The 13,093-nt window shown below is 41.7% G+C and overlaps 1 protein-coding gene and 1 non-coding gene across 3 annotated transcripts in view; both read right to left on the bottom strand.

Moving 5' to 3' along the window:
- The window catches only part of edem1 (ER degradation enhancer, mannosidase alpha-like 1), a 42,164-nt gene extending 33,142 nt beyond the window's left edge, over window positions 1-9,022 (bottom strand). Inside the window, exons 1-2 of one of the 2 annotated variants that reach the window (XR_013497459.1) lie at window positions 8,516-9,000; window positions 3,776-3,848 (exon numbers count right to left, since the gene is read on the bottom strand). Coding sequence is in view for 1 of the 2 variants with exons in the window: in XM_078209408.1 (XP_078065534.1) it covers window positions 3,776-3,848; window positions 8,516-8,997 (555 nt within the window). In the remaining variant the exon portion in view is untranslated. Of the gene's footprint in view, window positions 1-3,775; window positions 3,849-8,515 lie in introns of both variants that reach the window. The other variant, XM_078209408.1, reaches the window with a different exon arrangement.
- Window positions 9,023-9,382: 360 nt separating this feature from the next.
- LOC144491957 (small nucleolar RNA U3) lies at window positions 9,383-9,593 on the bottom strand. The gene has a single exon (XR_013497528.1). It is a non-coding gene; the product is annotated as a small nucleolar RNA U3 (small nucleolar RNA).
- Window positions 9,594-13,093: the final 3,500 nt, after the last annotated feature.

Genomic DNA, 13,093 nt, shown 5'->3' on the forward strand with positions numbered 1-13,093 from the left:
GCCATGGTGTTGAGATAGTGTGCCTGACAGAATATTGCTGAGATAAAAGGAACAGTGCAAGTTGAACTATTTTCTGTTATTTGTACTGAATTCTAACCTTTTGTCGCGTGTAATGTAGTTAATTTTTCTTGTGCAATAACCATTTTATTCTGTGGTATAACAGCAGAAATAAGCAATGTTCTCCATGCTGGTTGCAGCTGTCAAAGTGGAACTGTTACCAGAGACCAGCTTCTCTTCCCCAACCCCACTTGGGACTGTAGATCTGCACCAGCAACTGGAGCAACCGTGACTGCATGCTTAGTTTTATACAATACTAGTGCATAATGATATCAGTTTATCACGAAGTTTGCATAACACATTAATGCTTTTATCACTGATCTTTACAGAATCTACTCTAATCTAGTAGTACCAGCTCACATACTTCCTCCTTCTAAATCATACTCGAAACCAGGAGAGCTGTCGTTTTTATTCCCATGTAAACCCAGTGCTATATTCCCAGATGGTAAAGCTGATGGTTAAGCACACCCAGGGAACACAAACTACTTTTTAAAGTCAACACATCAAATTGAATGGCATATCCAACTCAAATACTGGGATTCCATCCAGGTGGTCCAAGGTCAACTCTGGACTTATAACAGTTTGTTTCAGGAGAGCAACATTGGACTACCCTGCTGGTACTTCATCCATTTTTTCCACTGTGAAACCAACAAGCTGTCATAAAATACAAGATATCTGCAGCTACGAACATTAAACAAGTTGTGTCTAACTGCAGCTTGCCACTAGCTAATTATTCAGACGGATAAATGTCACTAAGTAACCTTTTTACATTACCACAAAGGATAAACATCTTTGCAACAATTCAACAATAGTACAATTCTACCAAGTTCAGTTTTAGTTCTGTTTGGTGCTTAGAAATTCTCAATTCCAATAGATGCATTGTGGAATTATTATTAATCACTATTAATGCAAATTAGCAGATGATCAAGAATTGTTTGGGGAAGGTTTATACATGGATGAATATGTACATTGCATACATACAATATGCAATACTGTGGCCCCATCACTGGCAACGAGAGAACAAATCCATACAAAAGGAGCCAGTTTATTCATTTGACATATTCAATCTAATTAGTTTCATTTTTAGAAGAATTTTGCATTGTAGATACAATGATATCCATTTGGCACTTTCTGGGTGTATATTCTTACATTCTTAGTACTCCACATTTGCAGCTTAAATTATACAGTCAATTCATTGAAAGTTCATATTAATATCCATTAGAACCTCATTGTTGCAAGACTAGGACCTCAATTATCATTTCTCCATCCTTAAGTACGCAAGCTTGCTGCCTCCTCAACCTCCAACCTGTCCCTCCAAATGCACAAGAAATTTCAAAATGATTTCATCAAGACATTTTATTTCAAAAATCTTATTTCCAGCAATGTTCACTCGGAAGGGATTGCAGCAAATTTCAAATGATTTCTCAGCTTTTGTCACAAATATTACAGCACCTTTAATATCAACGATGGTAATTAAGGGAATCAATGCCACCCAATTAATATGCAGATAAATGTGGCTGCGACATGGTGACTATAATTTTTTGTGAGATTAATTGCAAGGAATTAGCTGTAAACCAAGATCTGCTACAAGGGCTGGCGATATGAAGTGATGGACATGCAGCCAAGATCTGGAGCGATGCAGAATGAGGCAAGGGGACAATACAATCTAACTTTAACACTTCATGACGCAGCATATATGTCACATTATATATCATAAAAAGCTTATTAAAAGATGCAAGTTTCATTGCCTCTACCTGAATACAAGAGATGGAGAGCGAATACTATGGAAGCATCAAGTAGGAGCTGTATCCTATGTGAGAGAATTTACTACTAAGCTTCTGCTGGGACTTTCCAATGTCTCTGGGCACTGGTCTACATGAGAGCAGCTGCAGGAATGAAGTTGCCCAGTAGGAAATTAAATCAACTTGCACTATCAAAGTGGCCTTTATCGCATCAAGCGCTGGTACATGCAACATGGGAAAACACTCTCATTTGCATGGCATAATTCAATTGACCAAACCTTAAAAACACGAAAGCACATCCGCAGTTATGAAAAGATTAACTTTTTAATGTAATCGTTATTTTGTTTTATAGGATGAATACAATGAATTCCTACCACAATCAAATTTGTCTTACCAAAAGAAAAATTTTAACTTAAAAGGAAGTAATTCTAGTTGACTTAAAACACAAGAGCATTATAAAAGCATTATAAAAACGAAGAGAAAGACTTAGTCTACCTAGTCTATTCCAAATTTAGGTCATCTTCATAACGTACACACTTTCTACAACCGCGTAACTTCAAAGAGATATTGTATATTCATAGAATGAATATATAAGAGTATATCTTAATGTTACGCAATTAATGCAAATAATAACTGAAGCTAAGAAACAAAAGATTTTCTGTTAATTTGCACACTCTTGGCTACAACAGTACAATTCATAACAAGCACCATGAATCAGACTTTTAATTTCACTCTGAAGATCATATCAATTCTTATTTACAGTGCAAAACTGATAACACCACAACGCATCTGGGGTCTCGTGAATGTCTGGTACGAATACTCTTTTTAACCAATGAAATTTAAAGACAGAGGAAAAAAAGAGGTAATAAAGAAAAAGGGGAAAGAAAGTGAATGAAGAGAAATGGGAAAGAAAGAAAAACAGAAGAGAATATGGTCATCTGTTGAGTTTGGAAATTGTTGTATTGGCCCTTGAGAAGTTAATGAGTAAACGGAAGGGTTAGTTTGTGAAACACTCAAACATTTTTATTCATGTCCTGTAACCCCAAATTATTTTCAGTAATAAATCTAATTCAGTAATAAATCTAATCCAAAACAGCTTTGCATCCTGAAAATGCCTGCCTTCTGTCGCAAATAGGAATGTGGATGGCAAAGACTAGTATAAAGATACTGCCAAGAAAGATGAAGTAAAAACATTCTAGGAACAAATCAGATGCTAGAGAAAACACGCCCAACTATATTTTTTTCTGTCCGAGTCTCCAAGGTTGAGTGCCATGGTGTGACGGGCATGGTCTATGACATGAATCATCAGTCTTTAATGGCAGTGGCAACATTAATTCCCACTTACTGCAAATCCAGCAATTACATGATGGAGAGCTGATAAAGATGTTCATCTTGCAAGGCTAAGGAGGGAGTGATGCAAATTATTCAGCAGCTTATGGGTAATTGGGACTCAGGATGCACTACCTCTTCGTTGTAAATTGCCATTTTATCATGCACCAATCAAGGCTGGAACATGAACATATGATTGTTTTTTTCAGCAATTTCTGGGTCACTGAATTCTAACTGAGACATTGCTAACCTATGATGTTGAGGTATCAAAGTCACCTTTCATTTATGCAGAATTTCATGATCGCAGAGAAACTAAGTATGATTAAAGCAATCTTGCTTCCTGATCAAATACAGTGAGCAAGACTGCCGCCAGGGATACGTACAACCAGAAATATCTTGGTGAAAAAAATTGGATGATGAAAAATCTGGATAATACAATGGATTTTAGAAGATTTAAACCCAGCGTACAAATTTCCAAATGGCCTCATGTAGCTAAAACAGATTATGGAAGATCTTTCTACCCAAAAATATAAGGTTCCAAATAAAATTACTTTGGAAAATCAAAAAACTTGCAAAACCAAAGTAAACACGTAATAAAAAGAATGTCAAGAACCACCAAGCCAAGTTACTAAACATCTGTTACTCACCGCTAGTGTATCAAGTGCATCGATGAGTGTTAAAGAATAGTTCCCAAGGACATCATTAATGTTTATGTTTGAACTAGAAGGAAAACAAAATCAATTAACAGTTCCAAAAGCAAAATTAACCCAATTTATTTATAATTGGGATTAGGAAAGGAGTTAGTCATCAATACCAAGAAAATTGTCACGTCTCCTCTGTGTGAACTTCTGCAGCAAACATTTTGTAACCTGTTCATAGTCTGGTTCTGCAAACTAGCTGAATGGAACTGGACTAACTTTAATCAACTACATGAATACCGTTTTCAAAACCTAAATATACACTAGTGTCAGCACAAAATCCTCAGGGGTTGGAGGGGGAAGAAGCAGAAGAAGAGCTTACTTTCTTTGACAGCTACAATCGTGAGATACCAAAGTCAGGAAGATAGAGTTGAACCATACAATCAGCCATGATCTTAGTGAATAACAGAGTAGGCTCGTAATGGCCTATGACTGCTCCCACTGCCTATGTTCTTAAGATGATATGCCTGCAAACTATCACAACTGATGCTAAAGATCATAAGGAGTATCTTTTATTTAAAGATGATCTGCAATGTAATATAAATTAAGGACTTGCATATGTAGGCACACAGAAATCCAATACTTTGCTTAATTTTAATAACACACAAACTAAGATGACCTGAAAATTAAGTTCTCTTTTATAGAAAATACTCTAATTTACCATTCAAAATGTCAGGTAGAGAGCTCTGTTGGGGGTGGTTCCTCGTTTTCTGAAGCCTATTTAAATCTATATCGTGCACACAACTACAAGCAGACTGTTCAGAAGCCACAATGAAGTGCTAACTCTATTTCTGCGACACATCATTAAACAATCATGCAAGAATTTTCACTGTGGATGTCTGAAGATTATCACTGCTTTCTAAACTTTGGGAACACATGATAATATTAAATGAGGTTTTCAAAATACTCCATTCAGTCCATAGCCACATTCCAGTTTTAAGTGGATTTATGAAGTGAAATCAGTAAATAGTTCCTAAAAATCAAAGTAGTGCAGATGCTGGAAGCATGAAGAAAGTCAGGTAGCATCTGTGGAGAAACCAAATGAGTTTAGCAAGACAGGTGTAAACAATTCGTCAAATTGCAGTTTTGATTAAGGGTCCAGATTTAAAACATTGACTCATTTATTCTCTTCATAGATGCTGCCTAACCTGAGTATTTTCATCATTGCCTATGGCTGCTGCACCCCTAAAGCACGATGGTTATTTTCTGATCCACAGTGGCATGCGCCATCAAGGAATTCAGAGATCTTTTGCAACTTTTTTGCCAATAAACACATGACCCCCTATGAAATTCCATTCTACAGTTTGTTGATAGGCCTGAATCACTTAAACACCCTAGAAATTTTAGTACACTCACAATGTTAATTTAACTTTCACATTAATATTTTTAAATCAAGATTTACCGATCCAGAAACATTGATAAAATTATGGTAATCACCCACAGCTTCCAATGGAGATGTGCTTACATGGAGAGGACAACTGAATGCCATCGTACTTGAATCATAGAAGGTTAGCCTGCAGGTACAGACAGTAATTCAGAAGACAAATGGAATGTTTGCCTTTGTTGCAAAGTGAGGTGGAATATACAAGTAGTGAAGTCTTGTTACAAGACTAATATTATACACTGTATAATATCAGTAAGACTACATCTAGAGCACTGTGTACAATTTTGGCCTCCATACTTTCTTGCATTGCAAGCAATTCAGAGGAGGTTCACTAGGCTGACTCCTGGGATGAAGGTATGGCAGGATTATACTTATCGGGGTTCAGAAGAACACAGATTCTGAAGTGGCTAGACATGGTACTTCTTGAGGGCATTTTACCTTGTGGGGGAATTTCAAATTAGGATACAAAGTTCCAAAATTAGGGATTCTCCCATTTAAGCTTGAGATGAGGGACGACTTCTCTCAGAGGGTCCTTGAATTCTGTCCCCAGAGAGCAGTGGAGGCTGGGTCATTGAATGTATTCAAGGTTGAGTCAGACAGATTTTTGATTTACAAGGGAATTATGAGTTATTGGGGCAGATAGGAAAATTGAGTTAAGAGTGCAAACAGATCAGCCAAATTAAATTTGAATGGAATACTGAAGGGAAGAGGGCTCAAGAGGCCAAATCGCCTACTCGTGTTCCTATTTTTTATGTTCTTACTTCTCCAAAAGTTCATTGGCCTGAAGTGTTAACTGTTTCTCTCCACCATGGCTGCCTGACCCAAGTGTACTGACACAACAGTACATAGAAACTATTTATTCAATCTAACAAATCCATGTTCAACAACAGCCTCCTCCTATCCCTCTTTATCTAACTCAATCACATGAACCTCTATTCCCTCCCCCCATGTGTTTATCTAGATTCCTCTTAAATGCATCTAAGTTCGAACTACACAATTGGTGTTAATGATTTCAACTACAGCTTTTTTTCAGTTAAACTGCGTACAACTGAACCTTTCTATTTAATAATTTCTACAGCACATGTTGGACACAGGAGAATGGTGTTGTCAAGGCAGGTTAAACAATTGCTTAACTGCCGCCTCAACGAAAACACTTGAAAATGGCCTCTGCATCTTACTCTGTTTCATTAACTGTGAAAAGTCATCATTAGATCAAATACCCACAAAGGAATCATCACCTCAGATGTTACTGCTTGGATGACATGCTAAAAAAAGACACCTCCTTAATGTTTCTGGGCAGAGAGAAAAGACGGAAGTTACTTTTAAAAATTTGCCGAATACAATTTAAGTTCAACAAAAGTATCAATGTGTGTATTTTAATAATAAAAACTTCAAATGTGACAAAGAATTAGTTTCCTCATTAATAAAAGCTAAAATTTAGCAGATATAATGTATGCATTCGTCTGAACACCTCAAGTTCTGTCATTTTGGTCAGTAATGCAGTGTACACTCGTGACATACAATTTTTAAGTTACATTTACAAACACTGCAAAACAGATTTTTCCTATTTTAATTCTATTTGGCTTCTCTGCAGTCCAAGAGAGAACTTATCTGTTGAACAATTTACAGAAAACAGAAGAAGGAATCTACAAAGAAACAGGGACAAAGAGGTCTAACAAAAGCTGAATGCTTAATGTTGGTTATTTCAGCTATCCAAAAAGCAAAATTCCTTCACACACTTTACAATTCAGACACGCCGAGACCTAAGCAAGTAAACGGATTATGTAAAAATTATTTCTACATGTGCGCACTAACATGAAATTACTGCTATAAATCCTTGTTAGCACATCATCACTTTTGCAATTAGGTCATATCTCCCGTTTACATTATTAAACTGAACATAATGTGTGCAGTTTTGCATGTGGCTGTTTCAATTCATGCGTCAAGTATCTGCCGAAGCATTCATGCAAATGAAACTTAATGTTGGGATTTACACACCAAAGAGACTACATCAGCACTAGATGCCCACTGAATGCTGGCTAAAAATGTCTACTTCACAGCAAACAGCTTGTTGGGCATTTTCTACAAACCTACAGCTGAAATGAATCACAAGCCAACAGCTCTGGCATGAATGGCTGCAAATCAAAGCTGGATAATGTGCTGGAAATACACAGTAGATACATCATTGCCCAAAACAAAAGACAAGCAAATATCGCACTGCAGTCCTGCCACATACCTGTCCTATTCTCATTCAGATACCAATTCCTGGTAGTTTTAACACTAGTTGAGACAATATGATTTACTGCCTCTGGCTATGAACCCAGTTCTTTGATTCAATCAACAGGAAACATAGAAACATGCAAGTTAACGTCAAAATATTGAAAACATAAACAAGGATTAAAAGATAAAAATTTGTTCTAATTATAACTGCCCCATTCCAAATAAATGCAATGCACTGAAAAGTTTCATCCAAAGTAAAAAGTCATTGTTAACAGGCTATAATGTCTACTGTCGATCCAAAGACACTCAACATCCACTCTCCATGCCACCCTGCCCCCACCACTGTTTGCCTTCTCATTCTCTACCCTGATCCCCTCACCTTGGTCCTCCTCCAGGTGCCATCAGTTTGCTCTTTCCTGCCCCTCAGTCTCGCCACCTGACTAATCTTGGCCAGCCTCTGCCCCTCACCCTGGCCACCCTCTTCACCTCACCGCCCCTCGCCCCAATCCTCGCCGCCCCCTGCCCCTCACCCTAATCCTCGCCGCCCCCTGCCCCTCACCCTAATCCTCGCCGCCCCCTGCCCCTCACCCTAATCCTCGCCGCCCCCTGCCCCTCACCCTAATCCTCGCCGCCCCCTGCCCCTCACCCTAATCCTCGCCGCCCCCTGCCCCTCACCCTCGCCGCCCCCTGCCCCTCACCCTAATCCTCGCCGCCCCCTGCCCCTCACCCTAATCCTCGCCGCCCCCTGCCCCTCACCCTAATCCTCGCCGCCCCCTGCCCCTCACCCTCGCCGCCCCCTGCCCCTCACCCTAATCCTCGCCGCCCCCTGCCCCTCACCCTAATCCTCGCCGCCCCCTGCCCCTCACCCTAATCCTCGCCGCCCCCTGCCCCTCACCCTAATCCTCGCCACCTCCTGCCCCTCACCCTAATCCTCGCCACCCCCTGCCCCTCACCCTAATCCTCGCCGCCCCCTGCTCCTCGCCCCCCCTTTGCCTCTCACTCTAATCCTCGCCACCCTCTGCTCCTCATCTCAATCCTCGCCATCCCTTGCCCCTCGCCGTCCGCTGCACCTCGCCCTCACTCACGGGTTGTCCCGGTCGGGCCCGCGGCCCCGGCAGTCGATGGGGTTGAGTTCATCCTGGGGGAAGGCGTGCTCCATGTAGTTCTCGTAGCCGAAGTAGAACATTCGGAGGGCGGCCTCCTTCATGCGGCGGCGCTGCGGCTCGGGGAAGGCGCTGTACTTGCGGCTGTACTCGCCAAAACTGTCCAGGAAATTGTAACCGGGTCCAGCGGGGCCGGGGCTGGAGGCCGCGGGGGGCCGCCTCTTACATACCATCGACTGGCCGGCCGCCCGCTGCCGCTTGGCCCAGGTTTGGTCGAACCAGGACGGCTTCTTGGCGCCCTGGGCCGCAGCCTCGTCCTGTCGGACCACACTCAAGCCAAGCCGAAAAGGCACCAGATTCTGGTAGAATCCCAGGCTGGGCCCGAAGCCGAAGAGGAGCCAGAGGGTGAGATGGAGGCCCAGCCGCAGAAGCAGGAGCCCCAACACTATCGAGCGCCATTGCATTCTCAGACTGGAGCCACCACATCCCCTCAGCGAGCGAGAGGCCAGCGGGGGGAGGGGCAACGACCTGGTCCCGCCCCCTGCCGCCACCCATTGGACAGCCTCCTGACGTACTGCCCGTTCATTGGTCCCTTGGTCTGCCGCTCACAGACTTTGCGGCGTCATCAGCAATTTCTCCGCACCCTCTCATTCTGACCAATGGGAAGGCGCAACTAAACCCCGCCCCGTGATTGACAGACAAACCGACCAATCGACAGCAATCACATCCAATCCACGACCTGCAAACTGACACGCGAGCCAAACGGCGGCTTGAGGGGGCGGGGCATAGAGACAGCTGAGTGCTGCAGGTGCCCTCTGTCTACAACCCCAAAGTTCAGAAGAGGCATATTTAACTCAGACTGTGTTCTCTTCTTCCAGCTCTCTACGAGAGAAGGAACACTCATCAATGACACTCAGCAGTTGCTAAAAGCAACACTCAATGCCAGCTTCCTGCTCAGAAGAGAACACTATAAATCCTCCTTGTGGATTGCGAGACCACACACTTTAGAAACACATTTCTCGAGGAAAACACTATAGAAATGATCCCTAAGAGTAAACTAGGATCTCTTCACGCCTGTTCCGCCACTCATGGCTAATCATCAAATCTTGATCCCTAAGATCTATAGCTAGCAGGTGGCACAGTGGTTAGCACTGCTGCCTCACAGCGCCAGGGACCCAGGTTTGGTTCCCAGCTTGGGTCACTGTCTGTGTGGAGTTTGCACATTCTCCCCGTGTCTGCGTGGGTTTCCTCTGGGTGCTCCAGTTTCCTCCCACAGTCCAAAGATGTACACATTAGGTGAATTGGCTATGCTAAATTTTGCCTCAACGTACCTGAACAGGCGCCGGAGTGTGGTGACAAGGGGATGTTCACATAACTTTATTGCAGTGTGAATGCAAGCCTACTTAAGACCAATAAGTAAACTTTAATTTGTTCTTGAAATCAGATGTTTTGGATTCAACTATTTTGTGGTAGTGAATTCAATGCATTCACAACCATCTGGGTGATGACATTTCTCATCTCACTTCTGAAAGGTTTACTCCTTATCCTCAAATTATTACCCCTAGTTCTGGACTCCACCAACCATTGACTCAAAACATTAATTGGGTTTCTCTCTCATCAATACCGTCTGACCTGCTGAGTATTTTGAGCACTCGTTTGATCTCAGATTTCCTACATGGATAATATTCTGCTGTTGTGGTACAAGATTGGTCATTATCACATGGCTTTTTGTGGGAGCTTGCTGTGCACAAACTTGGCTGCCTCATGGCAATAACAACCCAGAGACACAGGGCAAGGCTCTGAGGATCTGGTGTCCAATATGACTACAGCAGGTGGTGACATTTTAGCAATCGCACTTCAAAAAGTTAATCGCAAAGTATTTTGGGACAGCCAAGGTTGTGAAAGGTGTTATATAAATGCAAGACTTCTTGGCTCACAAATGTCAAAGGCTTATGGCTCTTTTCCAAGTGGCTCAGCTCTTGACTTTCCAAAGCCTCTCCATCACCACCAAGGCAGAAGTAATACTTAAAATAGAATGCTGGAAAAAGTCAAGTCTGGCAGAATTTGTAGAGAAAAAAAGTAACATTTCAAGTTCATTTGGCTCTTCCTCGGAAGAGGGAAAATCTGTTAAGATACCATACTGTAGCTAGAAGAGATTGCAACACAAGTGCAGCAAACTTGATAGATGACAGGTGCAGGGGCAGGAGTGTTTTGGCATTAAGACAAAAATGTATACGACACAAAAGGGATTAAGATGGAGGGGAAATATAAAAATCTAAAGTTGTCAAACTCAATGTTGAGTCCTGAAGTAATGAAATTGTCTGGATAGGTATAGCTGCAATATTCAAGTAATTCAGCTCCATCAACAAAGCAGTTCACTTGAACCAGTGTACAACCTGCATGATGCACAGCAGCAAATTGTCCAGGTTTCTTTGGCAGCAATTCAAAGCAACTACTTCTACTATTTAGGAAATGGAGCATCACCTCTATGCATTTCACCAAGTTGCACATCATGACAGTTTGGAGATATTACTATCCTATGTGTCGCTTGCCTCCAGACAGTGAAGCACAGGAAGAGACAACCATAAGAGGAGCAATAGTCCCAAGAGAATGGCAAAAAGGAATTCTGTAGAGAAAAACAAGAGTTTCAGGTCAATTATCCTTCATCCCTCAAGATGACACAGAGGAGACATTAGAGGAAGATTAGGGCCTGAACTTCCCAAGTGGAAATTGTCTTTTCATAGTGTCAATCTGAAGCTAAGAGTGCTACATTCTACAATGTTTAAGCCAAACAGAAAACCTAACTTCTCTTTTCAGATACTGTCTGACCTAGTGTTACAAATGAGGTTTTAAAAGATGGTTATGTTTAAACACGAGATGGAATAATGGAGAGGCATGTGGTCTACTATTACCATGAGGACTGAGAGCCCAGGTTGAGTGCTGTCAAAATGAATGTGCCACGTTTAACACCTGGAAACAAAGGGAGAGACTGATGCTCTTGCCATTGCAGACTGACTTTGTCAAACTCAGAGAGGAAGTCCCAGGGAGTGAGACACAGCATCAGCTGCAGGCGGCACAAGGGAAAAAAACAGTTTTTGCTGTTGGCTAGCAAGTGAGATGGTGTTCTCTGGCCTAAGAGTCAGAACCTGTGGAAATTTAAAGACTCTGGTGGATTTGTGCTGGTGAGGCTAGGGGGAGGAATCACTGGAGTAAGCAGTGCTGCTGCAGGTCAATTTGGGATTTCTTGAAAGATTGAAAGGACTTGACAGTCACTGGGTCCTGTAAAGACCAATTCTGAGAGGAGTGTGCTGCAACATAAATGTGGTGTGGGGTTATGGAATGAATAAGGGACATATTTTCTGTACTTGTATTAGTTGCCTACTAAGTAAGGTCTGGTTGATGATGCTTTCAGTTTGTTAAATTTTGAAATCTTGTGCAATTCAGGTCAGTTACCAGGAATCCATAGTTATTAGTCTCTAGTGATTGTAGACAGCAGTGTTTGTCCAACACTTTCCTTTTATGCAAGGTTGCCAGCAGCATATTTTATTTGGACACAAGACTAGCCCTAATTTTGAAACCGAGTGGAGTATAGAAATTGCCAGATGAGAAACAAAGTCCAGCAAATTGGTTTACTATTGTGGTAATCACATGAGTGATAATAGAGCTGTTGACTCATCCTGGCAATCAATCTCTATCAATTAGTCTCAGGCTTGGGCATGATTAGGGAAAACCCCAGTGGCAGAGAGCTTTTAAAATTACATTACTCAAATTGTATCTCAATGCAATTTAATCTGCTTCCACAGATTAACTCACTGAATTATTTCAGATTAATTTTTAATTTAACCCCTTCAAGTACAGGCCAGATTATCTAGTATTTTACTGTTCTCAAGGGAAAATACCTTGTCGTGGTCTACACGACCAAAGTGAAACTCTGCGTGCAATATTTCAGTGTTTGAGCTGTAAGTCTACAGAAGGGCTCCCGAATGATACAGTAAAAACATTTTGAATTTGTCGCACTTAACCAAAAGAACAATACACAATTTCTCCCTTTCCCCTCTACTGCTCAGAATAAAATATCACATCTTATGTTGAGGATAACACACATACAGCATCCTCATTCGAACTACTCAGAACTGACATTCAACATCCTGCACCAACTTCAGAAACTACATCAGCCATTCCATGTAACTGACTTATTGGCCAACCAATACTGTTCCATCATGATGTACATCAGTTTATGGGGCAGCTAAACAATTTTCAGTGTCATCACCACTTGATTGGTGCTATTTTTTTTGGAAAATCAGAACTCCTCAACCTGTGCAATTCTCTTACTTCAGCACATCAATTGTTTTCCACCATTACTGATTAATACAATCACTTCACCCTATGAGCGCTCGGAATATGCTCCCCAGGCGCAACCCAAATTCTAAAGATCCCTCCTTGCAACACCACAAGTTTCCCTGTTGATGGGGATGTTTATCTCGGAGAACATCACTGGAACTGTGACCCAGAATTTCCACTCAGATATCACTGCAATCTAGGCAGAATACACTCGAGTGA

Source organism: Mustelus asterias, chromosome 3 (genome assembly GCF_964213995.1).
Source record: "Mustelus asterias chromosome 3, sMusAst1.hap1.1, whole genome shotgun sequence".
Taxonomy (NCBI): Eukaryota; Metazoa; Chordata; class Chondrichthyes; order Carcharhiniformes; family Triakidae; genus Mustelus; species Mustelus asterias.